The following is a 13857-nucleotide window of genomic DNA, read 5'->3' as shown; positions in this document are numbered from 1 at the left end:
AAAAAGAATATACAATAATTTAACTTGAATAACTAGAATCTCTTGTACTGTACATAACAGAAGAGTTTTCATTTGTTTTAAACAAAACAATTTCAATATTTGGATGCAAAATTAATCTTCTTTTTGGCTGTCTTGATTTATGGAGAAGAGTTGCTTTTGTTAGAAATGAAAGCTGGATTTTCAGTTTCATGATAATCTGAAAGAAACAAATCCAGAGTTACAGGTATGTTGATAATGAGTATTACTGATAAAATGAGCAAGTATTTCCAAATTGTTGTGTTTAGTTAGTGCCCTGTGAAGCTAGTTATCTCAGTAGTATATCTGAAAGCTCTTTTCCACAATTTAAATAAGCTACAATTTATTTTTAGCACTTTGTAATGTTGTTACTTGTCCAGTTTTTTTGGAGATGATCACCATAGGTCTGTTACTCATCCAGTAGAACTAAAATTCTACCAACTCCAAAGGCTGCAGATTCTGTGCATTTTGCAACATATTTACCATCTTCATGTCAGTATTCAGCTGCCTACATTTGAACACTTCTTCTTCGCCTGCCAAAGGCCTTGGACCCCACGTTGGTTGGTACAAAGTTGTTCTTGCCAACTCCTCCCGACCGGCTCAGGAAGTCCGCCAGGCGATGGGTTACGCAGGTCGCTGTGTTGCATGCCCTCTTCTGTGCTGTCACGCTGCTTTTCAAGATGAAAGCAAAGGAGTTAATTCCCAAATATCTACTTTGAGCGCAATCAGACTTCAGTAAGGGATGTTACACTAGGAAAGATTTTTCGGTAAGAGAGCAAGCAGGCTTACTGCACTGCCAGCTTCAGCCTGCTCAGCTTACAAGCTCTGAAAGGTGGGTTGGGTTGGGTTGGGTTGGGTTGGGTTGGGGTCCCCCCCCACACACACCCTGCTTTCCCTCCCTGTCAGACACAGTTTGTGAAAGGAGGCTGAGCCCTCCCATTCTTGGGCAATCAGAGTGAAGACTTTAAACCAAACTAGACCTTCAGCAGCACCTGAGCTCTACCCTGCTGCCAGCAAGTAGCTGTGACAAACAGAGGTGCTGAGGAGCTCCAAGCCTGAGGCTTTTAGCCAGTTCCCATTTCCTCTGGAGTTTAGATCTGTGCTTTGTTTGCACTGCTGCTGCTGCTGCAAAGCAGTAACAGTTGTTCTGACTTCTCAGTTCAGCACCTAAATCCCATAACAGCCCCCCCAAAAACATGAAATCCTAGAGTGCTGCCAAAATTCCCATAGTTGTCAGTGAACTTGCAGGGCTGTACCTGCACACCCACTGTTCGTTTGGTCTCTCAGACTTACTTTTCAGAGCTGGACCCCACAAGCATACTTCCACGTACCTAATGGTTGACGCCCTGGTTGAGTGCAGTACTTTAACATGCGAGTTCTGTGCCTACCACTAGAGTGTAACTATTTTGTTAGACAGGGAACCTCAGGACATACATGTTCATACTATCCCTGCTTAGAGTTTTCTGCTATTTTTTCTTCTTGGCAGGGGGAGGGGGAAGAAAGGGATTCTGTTTAAATACACATTACAGAACCGAGCTCATTAACAGTAAGGATATCGCTCATAACATCAAGGCTGTTTTTGGAACAGGCCCCTGATTACAGGAGAGCTGCTGCAAAAGAACAGTAAAGTAATAATCTGCGAGGAACAGCCAAATGAAAACGCCTTTTCTAAATACCAGCTAACATATAATGCAAGTACTGCAAGAAAAATCCGATTTTATCTCCTAGCTTACAGTTCACCCATGTGGTGTTTTTAAGATATTTGGATTTTGAGTATACTAGTGTAAAGTCCTACCATAAAATGAGAAGGAAAAATGGAAAGAGTATTAAGTTCTTACCTGGAAGTGTTCGGTACTCAGTTTTAAACAGGACTATATTTCAAGTTTGTGTGAACAGCTCTCTATGAGCCTCTCCTGATTGCTTTGCTTCTCAAAAGCCTTCCTAGCAGAATTGTATGCAAGCCTGATTACATCAATGCATATGAGTGTGTGCATATGTAATTCCAATTATAAGTTCTCTTTGTGCTTTATTACCTTACTCAACTATTCTAGAATTACCGATATTGTACTGCCTCTCTTGAGCTTTAAGACAACTTGTAAAGTCTTCTAGCCTTATCTAGAAATCTCACGATCTAAAACAAGTAATTAAAACAAAGATCTAATCCTTATAGAAAAATAGGTTTATTGAGTAAGTGCGTGAGCAGGCACGAAAGAAAAAGTCTACTTGTACATTTAGTAGCCAGGAATGAAAAGCCTCATTTAGTTTTTTTTAAGTGAATGTCTTTAGAAAAAAAAATCATTTGAAATCTCAAGGCAATGCTGTTCATTCTTATTTATTTTTTCCCCTAGCCTGATATGAGTGTTATGTACTCTGTCTTCCTAACATTTGGTCCACCTCAAACATTCTCTGTCGAAAACAGAATCAAAAGAACACAGCAAAGTTAGCAATCAAAGTTAGATCCACATGCATCAAGTTAAAAAAAGGGCAGAAGGGCAGAATTAAGCACGTCTAGTTGTCTCCCAGGGGCTCCCCATAGTTTGCATAGCGTTCACGGTCCAGGTCACTCAGCACACTCCGTTTCTTGCCAGGAGTTCCAGCCCCGACGTCAGTGCGAGGGTAAGTTTGCAATTTGTGCAACTCTTGAGACAGTTTGCCCAGCACACAAGTACTCAGACTGGCACAGCGTTTGGAAATAGGTCTATCCAGGCTGCAGGGGGAAAGAAAACATGCCCAAAAGAAGAGTAGTCTCAAACATGCATGTTCATGCATTCCTTCTCTAGACAGATAACTACAGTTAAGAGGTAAACAAAAAGTTGAAAGAAAACAACCCCTTCACATCACATTCCATGCAAGGAAGGTCCATACAAATGCAGTCAGAAGGAATACACAATTCTTCAGTCAATTCAATAAAATTTCAGTTCAAAAAGCAGGTTGATAAGCCTTTTGGATGCTGGTAGTTAGGGAACAGGGATTTTTTACTTTCAATATACTCAGCATGCTATTCAGTCCCTCATTCATCATCATCATGCTTCGCAGTACAAGACCTGCTAGGGTAACACAAATGCTGTGGCATGCCTTTGCCCTACGGGAAAAGGGGCGCTGCGTGCATTGGGACGAGTACCTTGCTCCTGCTGGTGGCTTTCCATGCCCAATAACAGCATGCACTTGCACGACAGAGAATCCAAGAGTGACTGAATGGCCCCTAGCGCTCCCACTAGGGAAACATACCTTTCGCTGCCATATTTTAACACAACCCCCTCATTCACATTCAAATCGCCTACCATTTTCAGTTGCGAGAGATGGATAGAAGCAGGTTAACGGGTGGAAACCTTTCTCCCAATAGCAACATGGGAGACATCTCTGCAGCATCATACTTTTCCAAGTCAGTGAACAGTTAGCCGTAACCCCAGAGAAGGGGAAGTCTTAGCCTACAGAGGGTCTGCTCAGGTGGCTCTTGGTGGAGAGCAGACTCATGGTCCCCCCCACCCTCCTCCCAGCCCCAGACCACAGTCCTTACCTATTCCCCTCAGAGGTTTGCTCCAGCTCTTCTGCTGTCATCTGTATGAACTCTTTCACCAGTGCATTTAATAATCTCCGAGCTTCATAATCACTTAGTGTCACTCGATCTGTTATGGACTCTAAGCCAGGTCTAGGCAGAGGCAAGCAAAACAGGGTGAACATAACCTGGAGCACTACAGAGGACTGGAGACGAGAGGTGTTGGGTCATGCATGCTGTTGACAGTATCTTTCACGGGTGTGAATACACACGTCATGCTCATGCACAGCACTAGGTGTTATGTCATTTAGGAAAAAAAACACATCACAAGTAATATTAGAAGAACTCAGCTTTCTCATTTACTATTGTCTGTTTTCTTGTATCTCTTCAGAATATTAAGTGTTCTCATAGCATTCAGATGAAGTGCTCAGCAACAGGACCAGCTCTTTGCTTCTTACCTGACTGGGACTGCCTGGAAGCTGTCCATCTGGCACACAACCAAGGCATAGACAGCAAGGAAAGATGAAATCTTCAGCATAACCATGATTCCTCTCTACAACAAAGAGGTACATCAAGCAATTACCATTTACCAACCCTCTCAATCCTATAAGATCTGCTAGAGAGGTCATCTTTTCTGACACACAAGCAGCACAAATGCTAACAGCCTTTTCTTGTATTACCTTTTAATTTCTTTTGATCCTGCTATTTTACTTTGATTTCTTCAGAATTTTAAAATAACTTAGAACTGTTATAGGTGATTTAAAAAAAAAAAAGCAGCTTTTTAGAGCTGCCCTTCTGTAGTACTTTTTCAACTTAACACAGAATTACCCTCAGACTGATACAAAAGACATTCCTCCGACTCTGCATACAATATCAAATTCACCGTGTCAAACAAACAGGCACAGTTACAGGGATAGTCACACAAGAAAGCGGTGCTCAGTATTTTTAAGAATTAAGCACTGTTGTTAGCACTTTACCTGAAGCCACTTGTTTCTTGGCACCGTTAGCACACTATTATCCCATCTCAAACTACACTATAAAAATTAAGTAAGTTCTGTTTCAAAAAAAGGCATCCTACTCTGCGACCAGAAAAGGGTGAGTGCAAAAGATTAATTCAAGGACGGACAGAGTTCCCGAAGACCAGCACCGAACAGTTTTGCCTCGATGCGCACCCTGCTCCTCTCCGCATCAGCGGTGCGAGCGCACCCTGCGCGCCACCGGCCCCGCAACCTCCGCGGGCGCTCGAGTCCCCGCGCCGCCGCAAACTTCCCTGGCCCCTCTCCGCTCCCTTTCTTGCGGGGCCTCCCCGCACGCACGGGCGAGGGGAACGGCGCCCCGCAGAGCAGAAAGGAGCCCAGCGCGGAACAGCGTCCCGCTGCGGCGATGCTCCGGGGCCGGAGAGGTCAGGAGCGCGGTGCTTACCGGGGTGCGGTGCGGTGCGGTGCGGTGCGGTGCGGTGCAGGAGGCCCGTGCGCGCCGCCGAGCCGCGGTGCCGCGCGCTGCCGCCGGCTCCGCTTTATACCTGCCGCCGGGGCAGCGCGCGTGGGCGCCCGCGCGGCCTTCGCCAGCCAATGGGGAGCTCCGCCGCCCGCCGGGACCCCCCCGCTATTGGGCCCCGACCCCCAGCTCCGCGGTTACGTCATCGCCCATCCCGTGAGCGCCCCATTCACAAAACCCGGCCGAGACCGGGCCGGGCGCGGCGGCCCATTTGCATTGAGATCACCGCGCGGGGGGGCCGGGCCGGGCCGGGCCGCGCCGCCGCGCCCGCGCGAAGCGGCACCTGCTGCAGAAGCTCCCGCGCTGCCGAGGGCGCGGGCCGGCGCCCGGATGCTCCCGCTGCGGGGCCACCGGCGGCTCCGGCAACGCTGCTGAAGAGGCGGGGAGCGGCTTCAGCGGTCCCCTCGCACAGTCTAGTAATGCCGGTCAGGGTTTCCTGCGGAGACCCCCGGCCCCGCTCCGCCGGCTCCCCGCTCCGGCGCCCTCCCGTTACTAATCGCACTTGCCCGCCGCTTGCAGAAGCCCAGAGGCTGAGGAAGCGCCTTGCGCTTCGGGGGAGCTGCCCGGGGCGGCCCGGAGCCTGCTGGCGCAAACGCTCCGTCCCCTCCGTGCGGCCGCGCTTTGCCCGGCGGCAGCTCTCGGGCGGCCGCAGCGCCCTGCCCTCGGGGGCACGTCCCCGGGAAGCGCTCGGGCGGGCAACGAAAGCGATGCAAGTGCCGTGCGGGGCGGCTGCGGCGTGTTTGCGCCGCGCACCGGAGGCGCGGGGCGGATCCCCAGCCTCAGCGCCGAGGCGCCGCGCTGCCCGCCCCGGGGCGGTGCTGCCCCCGGCGGCTGCCCGCGCCCCCCGCGCCGGGCCGCCGCCGCCCGGGAAGGAGAGCTGCCGCGGGGCTGCTCCCCGTCCCGGCGGCGGCCCGGCGCTGCACCCGGGGCGGCGCGACGGCTCAAACGCTTCCCGGTTGCCGTGGGACCGGCGCTGAACGCAGCTCTCCTGAAATCCAGAACTCTCGTTTGGTTGCCTACAACGGACGGGCGAGTTTTCCTACTGACTTCGGGGCTTTTCTTCGTTTATTTTTTTACAGAGCTGAAGATATGGCTAACTCCTGATGGTAAAAATAGTGTATTTCAGCTGGAGGTGAATGAAGTTCCAGAAAAGCGCAGAACAGGTATTCTTTTGTTAATGCGATTTTAGCTTTTAAATGCATAAAGAGGAACACAAACATGCTGAAAATACGGGCAATTCACTGATTATCCGAGGAAGGTTTCTGCTTTTCGCTGCTGCCCTCGGGGCTCCTGGAGCCCTCTGAGCGAACAGCCCCCCTCGCTCCTCGGGGGCCGGCGGCACGACGCGCTCCGGCCACTCCAACAGCGCCTGCCCGTCCGCTTTTTGCACAAGTATGACTGCAAAAATGCCAAGTAATTCTTTTTTTCGCTTTAAGTTTTCCTGCGTTACGGTCCCCGGTGGAGGGGGGGATCTTTGCGCTCTGCATCCTGCTGCCGCGTCGCTCCGCTCCGCTCACCTGCAGCCGGCAGCGGCGAGAGCGAAACCAGCGCGGAGCTGCGCCGGGGCGGTGGTTCAGCGCAAGCTGCTCGCGTTACGCTGACGCGAGCGAGCTCGGTGCTACGCGCGGTACCTGGTGGCTCCCCCGCGCCCGCGGAGCCCCGCGCGGCCCCTCCGCTTGCTGCAGCCGCAGACTCGCGGCAGAGGCTCGCCTGGTCTCCGCGCATCTTGAGTCCTCGTTTCAAGTAAGGGGTCTGCTGCGCTCCCTCCCGCGAGGAAACCTTTAAAGCTCCTGGAAGAGGGAGTTGAAGTGTTTGATTTTCGCTTTTCCGTGAATCCTGTGCCGCTTTTTAAGCTAGTATTTCAGAGGCTGCAGTTTATTCCTTAGGTTATGAACATTTAACGTCCCAAAGCAGCATCTAAAGAAACGATTCGGCATTACTGTCACTGCTTCAGACACCACTATTCTTTTCCCCTTCCTCTGTTAACAGTTAATCACTCATGTTTCTTTGGGGAATTTACACCTTGTCTGCACAGAACATTCCTGTTTTAACCTTAAAAACTGCAGACGATTCTGTTAGAACAGTTCCATGGGGGGGGGGGTCTGTCTCCTTTCGTCTCGTAGCTGACTCCAGTTGATGCAAGTACTTTTCTTGCCAGTGCAGCTCAGTCTCAGACTGGAGCCTCCAGGCTGCGGTGATTACAAGATTTCAGATGCCAGCATTTCCACTTTCACAGGAAGAAACGTAAATTTAAAGCAACAGGTATTAAAGCCAATAGATAGATAGACTTCTGTGCACATAGGCATATACAGATGAAATAGTACTTGGAGGCTGGCAAGCGCTCTGGCTGCTTCTTGCCAGAGCTAATGCAGGGACTCCCAGCTGGAGTGCTTATCCTTTTGCCTCTCAACTATGTGTCTGTTAGTCTCACCAAGCACATTTTCGCCTTGCAAATCTCTCTTCTCTTGTACGTAAGGTGGAGAAGAAAGTATACCAATTACAAAGAACTCTAAAGTCTGGTTTGTGTATATTCAGAAGTTGTGAAGCAGATACAATAAAGGGATGTCACAGGATTATGGTCTCCTGTTGCTAGATAAACCCAAAACTAAAGGTTAAGCATTCATGGAAAAACTAGCACAGAGGGGTATTTATGAGCACTCCACGAGAAAAGCATGACACTTCCTAAAACAACCTGTTTCAAGGAACTTATATATCAGGTAAAATAACCAAAGGGTATGAGTTCAAAGTAGATGAACTTGAAGAGTTACAGAAAGACTGCATTTTTTAAAAAGAAATCAGATTATATGAACAATGTTCAGCTTCAACTATAAGGAATCCCCATTCAAAAAAATCAGTTTAAGTTTCTAGGAAGGAAGAAATAGCTGTCCTATTTTAAAATAACTTTCCTTCTCTGCACTGGATACAACTCCTGCTTAAATCATGTCAAACAGTAGAATGTTTTAACAAACACATTTTAATAAGGGCAACCTTCTTCTCCTACTTTAAACATTCCCATTATATCAACAAGCTGTAGACACTGCAGTGAGGTTCTTAACTGTTACCAGCTGACATGATGTTAAACAAAAATATTGTATCTACAGGGTATGGTGAGATTTTCATTCAACAATAAAATGCAGTTCTTCAAGACAGACAAGACTGAGCTGCACAGACACAATTTCCATTCCCAGTAATCGCTGCGTATCTGACCACAGAGGACCGTGAAAGGATAGACAGGGACAGTGCTGCAATCCAGAGATACAGCAAGTTCCTCATGATGGAGGTGACCATGATTCATGTCTCTGCTCTCTCTGAGCTTGATCTTCCTAGTACCCAATGAAGCCTTTTACAGATGAGGACATTTCATGACAAAACCAGCTGTAGAAATCAAAAATCCTGCTTCTACAAAGAGAAGCCTGAGAATTACTTTTCTGTGTTTTGGACAGACCCATCAGCTCCTCGGCATCCTGTCTCCAACAACGGCCAGAAAGCTGTTCCACAGGAGGGGACCGTGCAGAGCACCCCCGGGACAGGCGAGCGCCCATAAGCCCTGGGAAAGCACCATTCTAAGCTGGGTGCAATCAGCTCTATGGAAAGCGATGTACGTTGAGCCAGAGATAACAATGCCATGCTGCTGGAAAAGCAAGTTATGTGTTAACATGTTTAAGACATAAGAGGTAATCCTGACGCTCTACTTGTCATTGATGAGATCCCAGTTGGTTGCTCTGTTCAGTATATAGCATGCCATACCTCAACACAGGTGTGAACAAGTGGGAGAAACTCAGGAAAAATACCAGTAAGAATTATCAGAGATTCCATAACATGATTTAGGAGAAAATAAGATGGAAGAATGGGGGAGCATTTAGCTAAGAAAAGAAGAGAGAATGGAGAAACATGATAATAGCTTTAAAAATATAAATATTTGCCATAAAAAGCAGTAATAATCTGCACTCTGTTACTATGTTAAAAAGTGAGCATAGTAACATATAGGCTTAAAAATCAAGAACAGATATGCCACACATTAGAACGAGCTTTATAAAATTATGAATAGTGACATATAAGAACAGGTTGCATTGTAGTTACAGCATATATATTGCTGGAGGATTTTATGCTGCAGTAGTCTAACATCTGTCAGGAATGACACACATATAGTTGATCCTGCTTTGAGGAAGGAACATGGTTTACTAGATACACTCTCACTCTCTTTTGCTTTTCCATTTTCTGTGATACTATAATCTTAATAATTTAAACTCTGAAATATAACATCATATATATTATCCAAACTTATTAGCATTAGCTTGAGCAAAGCTTGCATCCTTAAAATGTCTACTCCCTTGTTTTATTCTGTTTCTATACTCTCCTCAAAGGTCATATTTAGATTCTGAATAAGTAGGCTTCAAGCTTACTCACCCAAATAACATTTCACACATTCTCCTTGTAGTTTGGTTTAAATCTGGCCAACGATAAGAGCCTGCTTTTATAAAATGTAGTTGTTTCCTGAGAACCACAATACTGATCTAGATCTCAACACTGCAGGTTCCCTTTTTAACACAGATCAGATCTGGATTTAGGTTGCTTCAGTGAGGGCTACCATCTCAAGTGTGGAACTGCTATTGGAATTAATTACTGAAAAATCCATGAATCAGTCTGGAATCAGGCTAAGTTCTTCCAAAATGCCTTTAAAAAGCTTCTAGGCTGACCATCAAAAGACATTTTCAATGCATTTTCAAAAGACAAGTTCAATGCTAGATTGCTTTAATTTCATGGAAGCATTCCTACTGAACTTTCGTTTTGCAGAAGTTTTACTGTATATGTTCAAAATCTGGTGCAGAATGGTCACATTCTGTCTTGCATGGAGGTTTGCTTGGCCAGGGAAAAGGGACAGGCTGTAGGAAGCCGTCTGTGGCTGTCTCCTCTTCCATCCTGCATGACCATATCTCAGCTTCAGAATCGTGTAGCAGAGGCTCCAGCCCTAACTCCTGTCACCTGGCAGTACTCTCCACTCCTTGAGAACTGGCAAAACTCGGCAGCGCTTCAGCAAGACCCGCTTTGGTCTCGGGCTGTCGCTCTGCTACGCTGATGAGGGGAGCTTGCAGCTCACCAGACACAGCTAGCATCAGCTTTGCAGCATACCCAGGGGAATGCAACACAGACTGACTGCGGAGAAAAATCATTTTGTTTCAAGTTCAGTACCTATTTCTACTTCAGTTTTATACATTCTCCAGTTAAGATAAGAGACGAACAAACTCCTTATCTGGTAATGACCTCAGAACACAAAACTAACCTTGTGAAGCAATAGCTTGGTTATAATCCTTGATTTGATTGTCAGCAAAATATGGTAAGAGATATATGCTAAATCCTCAAGTTAATCTAAAGTTTCTTCTTGACAGGACATAAGGATGGTGGAAGATCTCATGTCATCATTTTATTCTTGGTCTTGAGAGTGAGTGAACAGTGAGGTCTGATTAGAGTGACAGGGTAACTTACTATTTTTATCAGTCCTCTCCAGGACCATTCAGTTGCTCCAGCATTACAAGACCGTACAGCTGTACATCCCTGCTGGTTCCAGTAATGCCATCTGCATGAGGAGGACCGGGCACGGTTATTTCTCAGCTGACTGTTCAGTTGTTGATCACTTGACAAAAGGAACTTGTGCAAGGGCAACAACATAGACTGCACCCTTCACTACATGAGAGAGTGAGAAAGATCTCTCTCCTTACAGAGCTGATAAATAGTACATAAAGGCAAAGGCTACTATGATCATATTTGCTGATCTACTTACAGCACAGTTTCTGGGAACCAATAGTCCTAGGAGGCTATCAATTAAAAAGATAAATTCCTAAGTGAATGCTTGGAATTGACCTAAGGATACCCTGAAAGCTCAGAAACCAAGCAGCAACTAAAATATGCCAGAAACATTTTTGAAATTATAATCTTGAAGTCAGTGTCATCATTTTCTGAGTTTGTTTGACAATGTTAAATGTTTAGGCACAGTAGAACTGTGATTAAGGAAATGTTTATTTTCAGCAAGAGAACAAACTCTCAAAGGAAAACTGGGCTTTTCTGTTTTAGCAAATCTATAAAGCTCCATCATCATTATAGGCTTATCTAAAGACATGTCGTAATTCAGAGCCTGATAATTTGTTATGATGATACAGGTGTGTTAAAAAGAGCTATGTAATTGTAATAGATAAAATCTGCCCGTGACTCTAAGCTTCTCAATGGGCTTATGAAATGAATTTCTTCAGGGTGTTCAATGCATGTGTATTTTACACGCGTCTAAACAGATCTCTTTCTCTCTCTTCCCTCCTCCCCACCCAAGAAAAAGAGCAAAATCTTTACATACCGGTCTACAAAGAAGTTGTTTTCTTGTATGATATTTTATAAATAATGGTGTGACTTAACTGGACAGAGAAGTCACTGTAGGAAGAAAAAGAACTTTAGCTTGATAAATGTTTAGCTTATTTTTTTTCCCTAGAAGTACAGTAAAAAATATCAGTGTAAAGAAAGCAAAAGCCTGTTCAGAGAGTAGTAAGTATTGTGGCTGTAATACAAGTTGGTGAGCTATTTAATGGACCTTGGACACTATTTCACTTTTTTTTTCCAAGAGTGTAAAAGAAGCATCATCAGGATCTTAATATTGTTATTAAAAAAATAGTCACGTGTATCAGTATATTTCTTCAAATTCCCTTGAAGTACAAAGCTGCCCAGAGCTGTGTAGTCACTTCCTGTCAATGGATCACTTTCTGCTTTTCTTGATGAGACTTAGGAGCACAGCCATTTCCTGTTACTTGATTGTCTCCAACTTCTCCTTATAGAATTTATAATGCAAAGTAATTGTGAATCTTGATGACTAGACTGTTTTAGAAGAATTTAATAAAGATACATATTTTATTCAGTTTCTTTATTCAGCCATCATTTTTATAGTTAAGAAAACCTATTACTCATCCTATTAGTTTGCTCAGTTGATCATCAATGATTAAGATGAGTAAAACCTTCCAAAAGCAGCAATTCAGCACAAACTGCTTCACCTCCCTCCAGCAAAGGAAAAAAAAAAGAGAAAGAAAAAAAAGGAACAGTCAGAGAGTAGCAAGGAATCCTGCCCTTGGGTAGCCCACTGGAGGTTGTCTGGCAGCCCAAAATCCATATTCGTAAGTGATTTCAGCTGTTCACAAGGATTTTTATATCACTTATTTCTGATGCAATTTCAATTGCATTTATCCATGCTAGTCCTTTCTCCTCTCTGTTTAATCACATATCCGTTAGAGGTTTTCAGATCTTTAATCTTGGCTGATTGACTGGTTCTTCGCGTTTGGCTTAGCCAAAACTGACTTCGCTGTTCTGCAGTAGCACTCTCCATTTCTTCATCCTGTGTTGCAGTGAGTAATACCACCATCTCTTCTGCATCGCCAAAGCTCAAATGCTGTTTAAGGGCAGTTTTGATTGTTCTCTCTCCTGTTTAAGGATAATAATCAAAGCTTGTCTCCTTTCCTTTCCATAAAAGTCTATTCCTTCCTTTATAGTCAAACATTCACATTTTTCTTCTGTATCTTATTTTCCTCTTCTTGGATCTTTCCTGTGCTGGTTTTGTTTGTGGCTTTCTCTTCAAAATGCTCGCTGCCAAAATTGTCAATCTCCTTTCCTTTCTTTTCTTATACAGATGCAGTAGAACACATGATTATTAAAACTTCGGGTGCATATTAAATATTACATATTTAAATAACAAGAGTATTGAAGATAAAATGTAAAAAGCAACAGTACTTCTTCCTGTGTTTCCACAGGCATTTTGAAAACTATTCAAGTATCATCTTATCTATAGGAATCAAGCAGGAAAAAAAGTATCAGCCCCTTTTTGCTTTCCCCAAAGACAGAGGCTTATATATGTAAGTGGTTTACATCTGTATAACCGACACTGCTGTAACACCATATAATTATACACCAGATAATTGCACGATGTATCTGTGACATAAATGTTCTTCCTCCCATTATAATCAACAGTAGTATCATTATGCAAGTTAATCCTATGTAATTGTCTCTAGGCTGTAAATCAGTCTTTCTCACGCTGTTCTGAGGTGTTTTCTGACCAGCCAGGCAGTGTGCCTCGATTCACCTGCATATGCTGAGCTGAAATGTTGGACCCCCTTCTTTGTTTAAATATGTGTAAATACTTAGGTTCAATTCAATCCATTTGATCTCGCATGCTACAGCACAACTACTCAAGCACACTGCACACCTCGTTTGTCCTGACTCTTTTGCCCTCTTGTGAGAAATCTTAGGGCACTGACATCGAAATGCTGACGTTTTTGCAGATACAGTTTAGTAACATCAGAGTCAAGATGGTAGGCACTGTCACATTGAAAGAAAGCATGAATAAATAACTTAGAAGAAGTAAACGATGAGAAACGCACCCCCAGCAGTGCTCAAGACACCTTTCCACATCCTGACAAACTGGGTGGGATTTGGTATGGGATGTTTACACTGACATACACTTTACAGGCATTTTGCACCTCGGACAAAGAAGGTGCTGAGGCCTGTACAACTAGCCACTCCTTGCATGAAGCTTGCCGGACAGTCAGCAGGCTGCACCTGCCCTGGCCCTGGGAAACCAGTGTGGACCCTGGCCCAGCACCCAGCCAGCCTTCAGTGCGGGACAACACAGGGTACCAACAACTGGCCGAGAAAAGTGGCCGGTATTGTATTGTTGCACTTGCTTTTGTTAAAGGCTAGTTACTGGTGTATCATGCTGTAATACAGACATGACATTTTATCTTTTCTCCTCAATCTGCCCATCCTGGGCAAATATGAGCTAGCTCAGCCAGTCTGATTGCCCTGCAGCCTCGCAGCTGACTTGC

The 13857-nt window shown here is 45.1% G+C and overlaps 1 protein-coding gene across 3 annotated transcripts; it reads right to left on the bottom strand.

Annotated features, from left to right (window-relative positions):
- Nucleotides 1-523: 523 nt before the first annotated feature.
- On the bottom strand, nucleotides 524-4055 carry CALCB (calcitonin related polypeptide beta). 3 transcript variants are annotated; one of them, XM_062577450.1, is made up of 3 exons: nucleotides 3970-4055; nucleotides 3533-3664; nucleotides 524-686 (listed from the first exon to the last, which is right to left on the bottom strand). In XM_062577450.1, exons 1-3 carry the CDS (start codon nucleotides 4053-4055, stop codon nucleotides 524-526), a joined length of 381 nt encoding a protein of 126 aa, XP_062433434.1. The 3 variants fall into 3 exon arrangements, with proteins under 3 accessions (XP_062433434.1, XP_062433435.1, XP_062433433.1); XM_062577451.1 differs by having other exon boundaries at nucleotides 524-683; XM_062577449.1 differs by lacking the exon at nucleotides 524-686 and adding an exon at nucleotides 2418-2722.
- Between the last annotated feature and the right edge of the window lie 9802 nt (nucleotides 4056-13857).

Source organism: Rhea pennata, chromosome 5 (assembly GCF_028389875.1).
Source record: "Rhea pennata isolate bPtePen1 chromosome 5, bPtePen1.pri, whole genome shotgun sequence".
In the NCBI taxonomy this organism is placed as follows: domain Eukaryota; kingdom Metazoa; phylum Chordata; class Aves; order Rheiformes; family Rheidae; genus Rhea; species Rhea pennata.
The sequence above is the reverse complement of the archived record's forward strand: the minus strand, read 5'-3'. Positions and strand labels throughout refer to the sequence as shown.

Excerpts from the sequence above, each read along its gene's own strand:
- CALCB (XM_062577449.1), bottom strand. The coding sequence starts at position 4,055 with ATGGTTATGCTGAAGATTTCATCTTTCCTTGCTGTCTATGCCTTGGTT. Across the intron at positions 3,665-3,969 it reads TTCCAGGCAGTCCCAGTCAG|ACCTGGCTTAGAGTCCATAA; the intron begins GTAAGAAGCAAA and ends GCCTCTGCCTAG. Across the intron at positions 2,723-3,532 it reads CAAACCTCTGAGGGGAATAG|CCTGGATAGACCTATTTCCA; the intron begins GTAAGGACTGTG and ends TTCCCCCTGCAG.